General features: G+C 36.0%; 1 protein-coding gene across 1 annotated transcript; it reads left to right on the forward strand.

Annotated features, from left to right (window-relative positions):
• The first annotated feature begins 522 nt into the window (after positions 1-522).
• On the forward strand, positions 523-1,735 carry LOC124374464. The gene is made up of 3 exons (XM_046832672.1): positions 523-618; positions 988-1,127; positions 1,532-1,735. The coding sequence occupies exons 1-3, from the start codon at positions 531-533 to the stop codon at positions 1,619-1,621; spliced, it is 318 nt and encodes a 105-aa protein (XP_046688628.1). The 5' UTR covers positions 523-530; the 3' UTR covers positions 1,622-1,735.
• Positions 1,736-14,294: the final 12,559 nt, after the last annotated feature.

The following is a 14,294-nucleotide window of genomic DNA, read 5'->3' on the forward strand; positions in this document are numbered from 1 at the left end:
TACGAAAGAGCTACCTCAACTTGTAGTATTTGCATTGCAATATTATCACAGATTTAGTTTATTGCTTCATAATATAAACACTGTACGAAGTATGGGGTTGAGTATTAGCGGCAGCGTGGGTTGAAAACATCGTCATTCGTTTTAGAGATGCACAGATTATTTGGAATGTTATTGTTAACAGAAAAATCCGTTTCAAATCTATTAAGAAATTCTTCTTCAATCATTGTAATTGATGAAGCTTCAAATGTTCCAGTGTAAGGAGAAAAATCTTAGTTTTTTGTTGAACACTTTATATAAGTATTTCCCGTAATACAACATTCAGGAAGGGTCCAAAATAACCTAATCTTTGTAATCAGAGAAGTAACATTTGGCCTGTTATTTAGATATTCCATTGTACAAAAAAATGTACTCCTCGCACAGGCCAGTAGCCCATGAAGAATAGCAGAATAAGGCTTAAAAGGAGACCGGTCTCTTCTCAAAAAGTACTTAGAGACTATTCAATATTTTCTTGTTTGCAGGGGAAGGGAGAGATGCTGACGTATTGGTTGGTCGGTGAGGACCCAGCCAAGCGATTGGAGCGTCTTCAAGCCGTCTTGGTTAGCGGGATCAGCAACGAACGTACGGACACCACTTATGATGTAACTCTGTCATCTTCGTTTTAAACCACTCGTATGCATTAAACTCGTTTATTGTGCATCCTAGTATATTTCAAACGTAATACGTTTTATGATGCACTTACTGGTGTATGGTTTACATCCCCATTTTTGTTGAAGGAGCACTTTTTGTTAGTTAATATCTGGGAAAGTGGAGCTCTGAGTATTATGGTATTTTACACGTACTAGCATATGGTTTTATTTTCATTCAGTAATAAAGAATTAATGTTGTTTTTCTTGAAATTAGTTGGAAAAAATGTAAAATTTATAGTCCAATTTCACTTTTTTCACGGGTTTTTAAATATATTAAAAGGCCTCATTTTTACGTCTCCAGGAATAAGTGAAACTCCAGATCTCCTGAGGAGGCCCACGGGCACAGAACTACTCCCGGAGGCTGCTGACGCCACTGTGGCCAGACTTCTCCACCAGCTGCACCTTCGGGCGGTCAGGTCCTATTCCAACCATAAGAGTCAGGTATAATAAATAATTCACACAATAATTATATTTATTAATAAATTGTACAGTTTTTTAATCAATTTCAAAGCTAAAAGAATTTTTAAATATCACTGGAGAAATTTTCTCCAAACCAGAATTAGGTTCTTTTGTTTAAAGTTTATTTTTGACAATGGTATGATTGTGAAGGAACATGAATTTTCCCGCATATTTTCCATTATCCAGTGATTCAATAAATAGGTCACTGTATGGTTTTTAAGAAGTTCGTCTGGAATGAACCAATAATAAAAAAAAAGGCATATTCCTTTTTTTACCGCCATCTTGTTTCTATTGTAACTATCTCCATCTAATATTGGCCTCTGGTTTGAACTCCAGTGACGTTTGCTGTGTTTTATATGTCTTGTAACGTTTCCTCTATGTTCCAGGAGGCTCTCTCTCGGCCGAGCGCCAGCACAAAGGTCAGAGGTCATTGCTCAGCTCCCATCATTTCCTTTAAAGACACCAGTTTTGTATAACCTCGAGTACAACATAATTCAGCACATGTTACACGTCCAATTTCTGTGATAGATGTTATATTTGTGATATACTTATTTATTTCGATATATTTACATATATTTATTTTTACTCGCTGTAATAAAACTGTGAAAATATCTGTTGGTACCGGTAATGTTTTCATGTTTCCCCGATTGTACTCTTTAACGTCATAAGTGGTTAGGAGACATTTTCGTGAAATAAGTGACAGCACAGATTCTGAAATCTTGTCAGGTATCGTGGTAATGTCTCCATTGTATATTGGATTAGTATAACGTAATAGAGATGAATAAAAATTACCTGCTTCATTTGAAGTGTTAAAATAAAATAAAAAATGTATTACCGAAGGAATTGGAATGTGTAGATGATATTAAACATTTTTTAACACTCATTAATCGTTTGAAACGAATTAGGTAATAAATAACATGGCATATGTTTTTGTTACAAAAGTTCTGTATTTTTTTCTTTGCGAACACTCAATAACATTCAAAATGCTATACTCATGAGCCTTCACTCAACCACAACACTATGTTTCTACTGTTCATGATCATATAACAATGGAATTCGATTCATCATGCCAGCGTACGTATGACCTAAATATAAAAAAAACAACACATTAAACATTTCATCAAACATTTTAATAAACCTTTCAAAGTGGTCTTTATCGTACTGAACATGAGGTAGTTTTCAAAACTACCTTTTTGTTTTTATACTTAAAATCTGAAGGACTTTGCCTAAGTGGATGGTGATTTTTAGTACGCACATTGAAGCTATCAATTTATATTTTATATAGCGGAAAAGTATTTGCTTTTTAATAAACCGTTCAACAATCACCAAAACGAACCAAGAAAGATTTGATACTAACGAGATAAGTGTTCAGAAAGTCACAATTGCTTGGTGATTAATGACTTTTGACTTCCCAAGAACATTTTGAAGAAATCACTTCTTGAAAAGTGTAATTTAAAAGAACCTATTGGAGGCTTCTCCAAAAAAAAAAAAAAAAAAAAAATGAAATTATGAAGTCCACTGGAACTTTAGTACTCAACTAAGTAAAATCACCGAAGAAACGTTCTAAGGCAGGTTCTCGGCCCAAGTAGGGTATCAACCACATTCCAAACAGTTATACAGGACGGTATTAAAAGTGCGATTTCTCATATCAACCATGACTAACTTCAGGGATTTGGAAACTAACTCTCTTACCACGTTATGGATTTGGAAATTACATCTTGTTAATCTTCCTCTTGGAGCCCTTATCATTTTTTAATATTATGATTCTTTAGGTATAATTAATATGTAAAAAGCTTGCATTATAAGTAACTCTGTGTAGCAATCTGCTTGTTTGTCTTTATCTATCCAACACTTTTAACAGCGTACTCAAATTAAGTATGGCACTTTTAAATGTTTAAACAATCCCCTGTTACACTGAATAAAGAAATGTGGAAGATTTTTACCGCTGACTGCTTTTTCATTTGGTTATGGTAAGATGAAGAAGTAGGACAAAGTGCAATGTGGTATACTTCTACAGTATCGTCTGTCTACAGTAGGGTTGGTTTAGTAAAGTTATAATTTGTTGAAAACATTTATATAAACTGCAGTGTCTATCTAGAGGAACGTCGCATCACTGAACCAAAACAATTCATGAGTGTTCCAAACTTTGTAGTCATCAAAATTAAGTGACATTATCTTTACATTAGTGGTGTTAATAAGTCGGTTACTTATCCTATTAGAAGCTACTTAACTGTAGTATCTGGATATATATAAAAACTATAATTAAAGAATTTACATTGATCCTGGCTAAAGAGTAGGTGTTGCTTCAATTATCCATGATTCTTTGTTTAATGTTTGTTATTTACGGTGGTTAGTTTGAAAGGATAACAGAATTTTAGAATAGTACAATCGTTATATGTTACGAGACGCCAAAATTCACGTAATTAAGGATTTGTTAGAACTATAAACTCACTGTAAATATTATTAAACTAAATGGTTACATTTACCATCAAGATGAGGCTGTAGCAATGGGATCTCCCATATAATCAATTTTCGCCAATATCATTATGGAACAATTTGAGCATTGGCTTCAAAACAGTCCAAACCGTATATCTGGTGGAGATACGTGGATGACACTTTCGTCATCTTTGCTCATGGAGACACTGAACCTAATGATTTTTTGATCCACACAAACAGCATTTCTCCCTCCATTCGCCTAACCATGGAGATCGAAAACAAACTCCCCTTTCTGGTGAGTGTGTAGTAGGTAAATAGGGACTTCGTTAAGACAACAGTTTATAGTAAAAAAAAACACACGGGCCAATATCTAAATTTTCAGTTAAACCATCTGTGCCATTTACCGGCATAATTTGTTTTATATTTCTTATTTTTAATCTTGACTTTTTCTGTACAAATCTATCCACATTATAGCATACATTTCAAATCAATCTTCACAGCTAATCTTCACGCCTAACTAATGCCGCCCAATTCTTACTGATCACGCTATATATCGCCATTACTAAACAACTATAGTTTCCTACAAACCCACCAGAAGCACCTTTAAGGGCTTATCAAGTCAAATCGGTGATTCCCGTTCCACCATCCATTGACTCAACATGCACGCTCAATCACCGCCCATCTTTTTTAAGCAATTAATTGCAACGCAAGTGTTTTTAGTCATCGCCACATCAACCTGCTCTACAGAGAAAGGTGCGCCCTCCGCCACTTCCAGTCTCAACCAAGGTTAGTGCTACTCACGCACGCCAAAATATTCGTTTTAAATTATTTTTACATTTCTATCATACAGTCCACTACTCATAAATACTTCACACCATCAAAGATCTGCTAAAGAAGGAGTCGCATACACTTGGTGTCACAGAGCAATAAGCTTGTACTCAGACAAAGATGGGTTGAAAGAAGAAATAAAAAACGTCTTTCAGAAATCAGAAAACCCTAAGTTTTGTCACAAATAAGTAAAAAGGAGAAATAAAAAGAACAAGCCAAAAATTAAAACAAATAAAAACTCACATACCTTTTAATCCCTTGATGAGAAAATTAATGTTTACAAAGGCAAAGTTATTGAGGTTTCATACACAAAATTAGCAGACCAACCGCCTAAGGTCAACCTTTGGTTGAGTATCAAGATTAAAATAGAATTTAAAAGATTTTAACGATCAGACAAACTGCAACAACAAAATTCGTACACACACATGACATTGAGGTTAAAAAAATAAGGACGAAGGCGGCTTCCTTTACCCTTTCCCCCTCCCGGCAATAGCCTTCCTTTCTCATTATCCTGCTCCTCCAACACACCGATCAGATATTTTTCGCTAATGTTTTATGATTCAGTTATAAACTATAGTGCCGCCGAATCGAGACGCACATTCGCCGATTTTCGCGTACAGTGTGAATTGACGCCCGACCCTATTAATTCTACTGCATACGCACTGAAAAAGAGAGATTTTCTACTCAATGCGATTTTTTTTACAGGATTGGAGCAGGAAACCCGCGAACTAGCCACAATATGTGTCGCGTAACAGACTTCGCTAAGGTTGCATGCTCATTTCACTCTCTATACGTAATTCGGAAAGATGCACAATGAATCAAAACATAAATATTTACACCCCTCCGGCAGGCAAGAGAAATGGTGTCTGGCTTCAATGACGCTCAGCCAAATTCCATTTGAACATCTACCGTCATATAAATCCTTCTTATCTGTGTAGAAATGAAGTGTCATGCAAAATTCAAAGTTTACAGATGAAATCTTTCTCGAGATATGTGTCATGAGGGGCATTGATATTAAGTGGATAAGAATAATAGAATATAAGATGTAAGATAATATAGAGTAATAATAAAAGATATACTTTTATAGGGCAATTAACATAGAATAAAGAGAAATATTTAAAGTTGAAATGGGTTCACAGTACCTTATTTCGGAGGACCATAGATCACTCTGCTACCGGTCCATAGATCACTGTGAGTCCGAGTCCACACCAGGGAGAGTGTCCAAAGGGTTGAAGAGATGTAGTAGGAGTTGAGAGTACAATTTACGAACGAATAACGCACATTGTTAGTTTACAACAGCCGCGGAAGTCTTCAAACTCCATCTTGTAGTTACACTTGCACAAGTCACTGTTTGAAAGGGTTACAAATGGGTTTTGACAAGTAATACTGTCATAAAATTACAAAGGGAGGTTTAAATATACTCTTATTACGAGAGGGAACCCTTAAAGCCCCCTAACGCGGCGGGTAGGGGAACTGCTTATAGCAGATACATTAAGTTGGACATCTGAACAAGGACTAAGCGGTGGCGTTGGTACGCCTGGTTATATTAGGTATTGCGCCTATAGGGGTAAGCATTGCCTGATCCTCTTTTCTCTGTCACTCAGTCTTTATACTATGAAAACGCTACAACGTGCTGAAATCAATTCCTGTTAAATTATATATATGCGAAATAAATTACCTGAATCAAATGAATTTATAATCTTTTTGATTTAGTAAAACAGTGTTTAATTGAAATATACTAAAACTAATAAGTAAATATTTTCCAAGATATCTTGGTACATGATTATTTAGCTTGGGTCTTATAATAGTGTTGACACAATACAAGTCGTGTAAGCCAGCGAGGGTACTTCAACGCAAGATTGTCCTTAAGTCAGATATTGTCACGGACTTTTAAACATTGACTCCAGTCTATTATATTTTTTTATTTTTACTCTATGAATAAAATTGTCACTTGTGAAATTCTCGTATCATTGTACACAATTTTGTTTGCAAATGTATTTATTCTGTCCGTTTATGTTGCCATCAGACCCCATAAGACCAATGTAAAAATATTTGCTAACACTCAGCCAAATCCCATGGCGTCACCGTAATCGAAATCAGTGATGTCTACATAGAAATGAAGCTTCCTGCATAATATCAAGTCTATAAGTGAGTTTGCTTACCGACAGACAGAGATATAACGTATAGTTTTCTGTTTTTGCATCACAATCAATCGACTACCAAAATCGAGAAGGCGAACTTGAAGGACATTGAGACGCTGTACCTTATGATGATGAGTTTTCGCACAGTTTTATATGTGGATTGTGTGGATTTCTACCTAATCTATGAAACCAATTATGAACAAAGTCAGTAGCTTTAGGCGTTTATTCAGTGACCTTGAAAATACTTGAACCTACTCTTCCATCTTAAAAGTCAGCTGCGCGTAAGAACTTGAACAATGTGTAAAGCTTGGAGGTATATAAGGGGGCCAGCCAGTTGTTTATTTTAAGCCAGAACACACTTATGATGTTTTAAAGCTCAACAATGTCTCAGGGGAAGTATTCCCTAAACCACCCTGTGCCCCCTCGAAACAATTTGCTATATACGCCACTGATGAACAATAATAAGATTCTCCGTCAAAAAGTATATAACCCTAACACTACGTTTCAAAAATTCAAAATTCCCTACATTTCGAGGAAGAGGTGAACAAAATGTGGAATTTACAATACACGGATAAAATTGTCTTCTAAAAGGAGCAAGCCGTTTGTTACAGCAGACTTCTCAAATAAAATATCAAAGTAAAAATGTATTTAATGAATTTAAATTGTACAAACATTAAAATATTTTAGCTTTACTTCATTAATATTCGTAATTTGGTTAATATAAACAAGAAGCTGTTAATTTCTAAGCAGATTCATGCAAAAACATTACCAAAGATGTGCGGCTTCTTACAAACGAGGTCTTTAAAGTATACAGGTCTGAACACGAATCATATCGTAACAGTGCTACTGGAGAGTTCTGCTATCTAGCGGCCGAATTTGGCACTACCAGATCTAGCATTGATCGCAAGTTGTGCTGCTACCTAGCAAGGAAACGTGCAAACAGTACTCTGGTTCTAAACAGAGGACATATATAATAAAAGATTGGCAATAATTGGCACAAAATATTGGGCAATATTACAGGTAAATATTTTTTACTGTAATATTGTTTATTAGGGGCAGTATTTATTTATTTATTAAGGGTTATTGAATTACACCAATATTAATAAGACCGTTAAAAATTACCATCACTTATCTCAAGAGTGTTAGGAAACATGTTCTTTATTCATGTTAAGTTTATGAGTTAAGTTCCTTTGCCTGCTGGAGGCAATCTGAAATCCATTCTATAGCTGCGAAAGATAAGAGTTCAGTTACTCAAATCTTCCAAATTCACATAGCTCATAGATACCAAAGGATGTTCATATTAGTCTTCCAAATGGATCGAATCATAAATTTAAATGACATGAAGTGACGAGGCGATATAAGTTGCTGGGATGGAGAATTTTTTCAAATGACTATTACCTATTCCATGGTTGCTACAGAATATTTAGTTGTACACATTTTGTTCTAAAAGATTTCTCTGTTGAAGCCAATGTGAAATCCATCGCATTGTAGCAAAAAATGAATCTCAGCTATTTGGATCTTCCCAATTTCACATAGCTAAGCGCAAAAATACCAAAGGATGTTGATGTCACGCTCCTGGATGACGGTCCTCTAGGAATCCTTTGAAACTACATGAAGTGACGAGACGATATAGGCCTAAGTTGTTAAGATCGAGTTTTCTTCAAATGACTATTACCTATCTCATGGTTGCTACAGAATGTGTCGCTGTACATACTTGGTTCCGAAATGTGTTTCCTGTTGAAGGTTACCTTAAAATACATCCTAGAGCAGCGACAAAATAAAGAACAGATGTTGTGATTTTCCAAATGCCTATATAGATTATATGAGAAATACTAATTTAAATTGCCTGTGTCCCCAACAGGGTCCACTTATGGCTTGCTTTATACCTTCCAGTTTTACCTTCACTGAGTACAGCAAAAACCGATGTGTCACTTAAATCTGGGCAACCCTATGGATTTCCAGGAGTGTCAACATCGTTAACCCCAAATGTCGAGATATTGGGGTGTATGGTAGATCGATAGGTCTAGTCTACTGCAGGAGATGACTGTTGGAGTTGGTGGGGCTTCCTAATAGAAAAGGGCTAAATTGCTAGCCTAGTCCTTAGGGCGTGCCACACTCCATTCCGAGCGATATCCCTGTTACAGGTACTTTGGAATCGATGATTATTTTACCACAGGCAACCAAGTTTTTCAGTTTATACATTTTTTTAAGGAGAACCTGTGTTTATTAGCTACTACAAGTTTTTTTCGGTAGATTATTTTGTTTTGCAGCTTTTTTTCGAATACGTTACAGACATTTTTGTAAAAGTTGTAATTCATAAAATTTTTACATTAATTGAGCTTTTAATTTCACCTTATCTAGCTAAGAGGTTCGCGATACTGATTACACGTGCAAATTAGATAAAGATAACTGGAATTTAGATAAGAGGACATATTGTATACATTATAGGATAATGGGTACAATATAAAACAGATTAAAGCCTTCGAAACAATTATGATAATTAGGTTTCATAGCGTAATCACATTTACATCCAAATCGAAACGAAGTCGATTATTTAAATCTTTTTGCGATGTATACAGTGACAGTTTAGCCTGAGCGTAGGCGAAAAACTTGTCTGTGTAGTAAGAAAATATAATACATCATAACAATTTATATGCGAATTAGTTTTTGAAATGTTCTACAGATAACTGACAGACATACAGACAGAAGGGAAATTTTACCAGCTCCTGAGTGATAAATGAGGAATTTTAATTATGCTTCTCTAATTCTTTGCTAAATACATAAGAGGATACCCACCATCAATTAACAGGATGTTGCCTATATAAATATAAATCTTCATGCCAAATTTCACTTATATATCTGAAATCATTCTCACAGATTTTGCGCAGACTAACAGAATATAAAATTTTTTGTTATGAATTTAAACCGATATTAATACTAAACCTAGAAGCACGGACATATAATTTTTTTAATTATATTGTTGAAAAGTCATAAGCATATTTTTAATAGCCTTAGAAAATTTGTGAAACCTATGTGTTTTTGCATTATATTTTACAATTTAAGGTAGATTTTGTGACAATTGAATTATTATTTGTTTACTAACATGGAAATTGCATGTAATCAATATCTACAAAACCGTTCATGGTACAAAAAGTTTTATAACAAATGTTTTGGAAATTTTATAAGCATTAGGGAACATTTTTAGCTTCTCTAAATTCATAAATAACGGAGTTGGTGAATTAAAAAAAATGTATAAGGCATAATTAAATCATAAGCATGTTCCGTCTCACTTACAGACTCTCATTTATAAATAAATATATTAAATACACCCACAAATATTTATAGTTATAAATTATTACAGTTAACAAGTTAACATCAATTAACAGTTCTAGTGACTTTAGATACTATTTATTTTAATATTAATATAACAGACTAAGATACATCTTAAGTGTAACTTAATCTCGTAAGTTTATAAAGTGATTTTAAAATACTAATTAATGAACATGGCAATCACGTTAAAAACTTCAATTGAAAGTTCTTTTTGCATTGTTCACATAACAATAATTGTAAGGATGTAGACAGTGAAACTGTTATTAAGTTATAGTAGATGTTACTTTATAGTTACACGAAGAAGAAAAGCCGTGACACACACTGAGCACATGTCAGTTAACCGTGTGTTGAGTACTGTGTAACATATGTGTATGTGACTCATGTAACACACGCACTACTGTCTGCGTCTCTGTTTATACAGTTAAACCCGTGTGATCAGTACTGTGTAACATATGTGTATGTGAACTCATGTAACACACGCACTACTGTCTGCGTCTCTGTTTATACAGTTAACCGTGTGATCAGTACTGTGTAACATATGTGTATGTGACTCATGTAACACACGCACTACTGTCTGCGTCTCTGTTTATACAGTTAACCCGTTGTGATGAGTACTGTGTAACATATGTGTATGTGACTCATGTAACGCACGCATTACTGTTTGCGTCTCTGTTTATACAGTTAACCGTGTGATCAAGTTACTGTGTAACATATGTGTATGTGACTCATGTAACACACGCACTACTGTCTGCGTCTCTGTTTATACAGTTAACCGTGTGTTGAGTACTGTGTAACATTTGTGTATGTGACTCATGTAACACACGCATTACTGTCTGCGTCTCTGTTTATACAGTTAACCGTGTGTTGAGTACTGTGTAACATTTGTGTATGTGACTCATGTAACACACGCATTACTGTCTGCGTCTCTGTTTATACAGTTAACCGTGTGTTGAGTACTGTGTAACATATGTGTATGTGACTCATGTAACACACGCATTACTGTCTGCGTCTCTGTTTATACAGTTAACCGTGTGTTGAGTACGTGTAACATATGTGTATGTGACTCATGTAACACACGCATTACTGTCTGCGTCTCTGTTTATACAGTTAACCGTGTGTTGAGACTGTGTAACATATGTGTATGTGAACTCATGTAACACACGCATTACTGTCTGCGTCTCTGTTTATACAGTTAACCGTGTGTTGAGTACTGTGTAACATGTGTATGTGACTCATGTAACACACGCATTACTGTCTGCGTCTCTGGTTTATACAGTTAACCATATGTAACATATGTGTATGTGACTCATGTAAAACACACATTACTGTCTGCGTCTCTGTTTTATACAGTTAACCGTGTGTTGAGTACTGTGTAACATATGTGTATGTGACTCATGTACACGCATTACTCTGCGTCTCTACAGTTGCGTGTTGAGTACTGTGTAACATATGTGTATGTGACTCATTGTAACACACGCATTACTGTCTGCGTCTCTGTTTATACAGTTAACCGTGTGTTGAGTACTGTGTAACATATGTGTATGTGACTCATGTACACACGCATTACTGTCTGCGTCTCGAACGTGTGATGAGTACTGTGTAACTGTCATGTAACACACGCATTACTGTCTGCGTCTCTGTTTATACAGTTAACCGTGTGTGAGTACTCATGTGACTCATGTAACACACGCATTACTGTCTGGCGTCTCCGCGTGTGATGAGTACTGTGTAACATATGTGTATGTGACTCATGTAAACACAGCATTACTGTCTGGTCTCTGTTTATACAGTTAACCGTGTGTTGAGTACTGTGTAACATATGTGTATGTGACTCATGTAAACACGCATTACTGTCTGCGTCTCTGTTTTATACAGTTAACCGTGTGTTGGAGTACTGTGTAACATTTGTGTATGTGACTCACGTACACACGCATTACTGTCTGCGTCTCTGTTTATACAGTTAACCGTGTGTTGAGTACTGTGTAACATATGTGTATGTGACTCATGTAACACACCGCATTACTGTCTGCGTCTCTGGTTATACAGTTAACCGTTGTGTTGAGTACTGTGTAACATATGTGTATGTGACTCATGTAACACACGCATTACTGTCTGCGTCTCTGTTTATACAGTTAACCGTGTGTTTACTGTGTAACATGTGTCTCATTAACACACCATTACTGTCTGCGTCTCTGTTTATACAGTTAACCGTGTGTTGAGTACTGTGTAACATATGTGTATGTGACTCATGTAACACACGCTTTACTGTCTGCGTCTCTGGTTATACAGACCGTGTGTTGAGTACTGTGTAACATATGTGTATGTGACTCATGTAACACACGCATTACTGTCTGCGTCTCTGTTTATACAGCTGTCTAATGTCTTATACCCTGGATTATGTAACCTTATGTGACTTATACTGTTCTAAACTTACTGTAGTGGTACAGGTGAAGGCTTTACATTAATGTATAATGGTTTTATTCAGATAGTTTTTTAAGATTTCGTTTGTCCAAACGTAAAAAAAAAAACTGTTTGCACAAATGGCGTGGCGACTTGAGCGTTGAGTTTAGCTCCAGTTCACCTTCCTATTATTGTAGCGTCTGGTATATGACGCTGTCACAGACTTGACTCCTGCTATCTGGAGTCAAGTTTGTCTGAAGAGATCTATAAACGTTCGAGGACGAAAAAAGCAAAAATGAACTCCATACATCGTTTCGACATCAGAGACACCTACACCACAAATATAGTGTAATCTAGGTGGAATGGTAGTCTCATTGTCTCGTCAGGTGCAAAACTGAGCGAACTACCATGTGATAGACACGGTTTCTAAGCACGGTGGAGCCTCCGATTTTTTCTACACATAACGTTGACGCAGTCACAGACTTGACATCTGCTATCTGGAGTCAAGTTTGTCTGAAGAGATTCAAAGAAAGTCAAAATGCTGTCACAGTCTAAAACATACAAAATCCAGACGCTGCAAAAAGAGGAAGGTGAACCGCAGCTTAACCCAACATTCATATTTGCATCAACCCTTCCCACCTTAGCTTCGTTATGTGTAGTGTGGCAGTTTGGTTAAGTGTATTACTACTACATACACCGCAGCTTAACCCAACATTCATATTTGCATCAACCCTTCCCACCATAGCTACGTTATGTGTAGTGTGGCAGTTTGGTTAAGTGTATTACTACATACACCGCAGCTTAACCCAACATTCATATTTGCATCAACCCTTCCCACCATAGCTACGTTATGTGTAGTGTGGCAGTTTGGTTAAGTGTATTACTACATACACCGCAGCTTAACCCAACATTCATATTTGCATCAACCTTTCCCACCTTAGCTTCGTTATGCGTAGTGTGGCAGTTTGGTTAATTGTATTACTACATACACCGCAGCTTAACCCAACATTCATATTTGCATCAACCCTTCCCACCATAGCTACGTTATGTGTAGTGTGGCAGTTTGGTTAAGTGTATTACTACATACACCGCAGCTTAACCCAACATTCATATTTGCATCAACCCTTCCCACCATAGCTACGTTATGTGTAGTGTGGCAGTTTGGTTAAGTGTATTACTACATACACCGCAGCTTAACCCAACATTCATATTTGCATCAACCCTTCCCACCATAGCTACGTTATGTGTAGTGTGGCAGTTTGGTTAAGTGTATTACTACATACACCGCAGCTTAACCCAACATTCATATTTGCATCAACCTTTCCCACCTTAGCTTCGTTATGCGTTAGTGTGGCAGTTTGGTTAATTGTATTACTACATAACGTAGATCCAAAAGTAAAATCCTGGAGATTACAACTGTGGTTACACGGTATGATTTCGATAATCTGAATAATCTGAGGTTAATACCTTAATCAGTGATGAGTGGAGAGCTTCAGGTGCTTATTATATTTAGGTTATATAATTATGTAATTATAGCACGCTGTATAGTGAGTGAGAAATGTGTCTTAAATTGACACACCACATCTAGGTCAGTTAGTAAAAAGTTCTGTTCTTAATAATAAACAACAATTCTATTAAGGAATCCTTATCTGTAATCCGTTTATATGCTTTAGTTGCAATATACATTGAAAGGTTTCAAACTATTTTGTGTGAATTTACATCAAGAAAATAAAAATGATTTCCGTACAGAGTCCTTTACAACACTGTAAATGTAGAGACAACACTTTCTGTACGTAATCTATGGTTGCAGTTGCACAATGTTGCAGAGAAGTGATGTGTACGCATACCAGACGTGTGCCAGAAAATGTACAGAGTGGCGCAATACAGACGCGTGCCCACGCACATCGGACACCCAAACCGGTGCCAAACTCATGAACCATTTACATTAAAAAATAAAAGCAATTTTAATTTGTAAAGATTGACTGTAAGTTTAAAAACGTTTCTGGAGTCGAAG

The sequence above is a fragment of the Homalodisca vitripennis genome, unplaced genomic scaffold (assembly GCF_021130785.1).
Source record: "Homalodisca vitripennis isolate AUS2020 unplaced genomic scaffold, UT_GWSS_2.1 ScUCBcl_8571;HRSCAF=16727, whole genome shotgun sequence".
Classification (NCBI taxonomy): Eukaryota; Metazoa; Arthropoda; class Insecta; order Hemiptera; family Cicadellidae; genus Homalodisca; species Homalodisca vitripennis.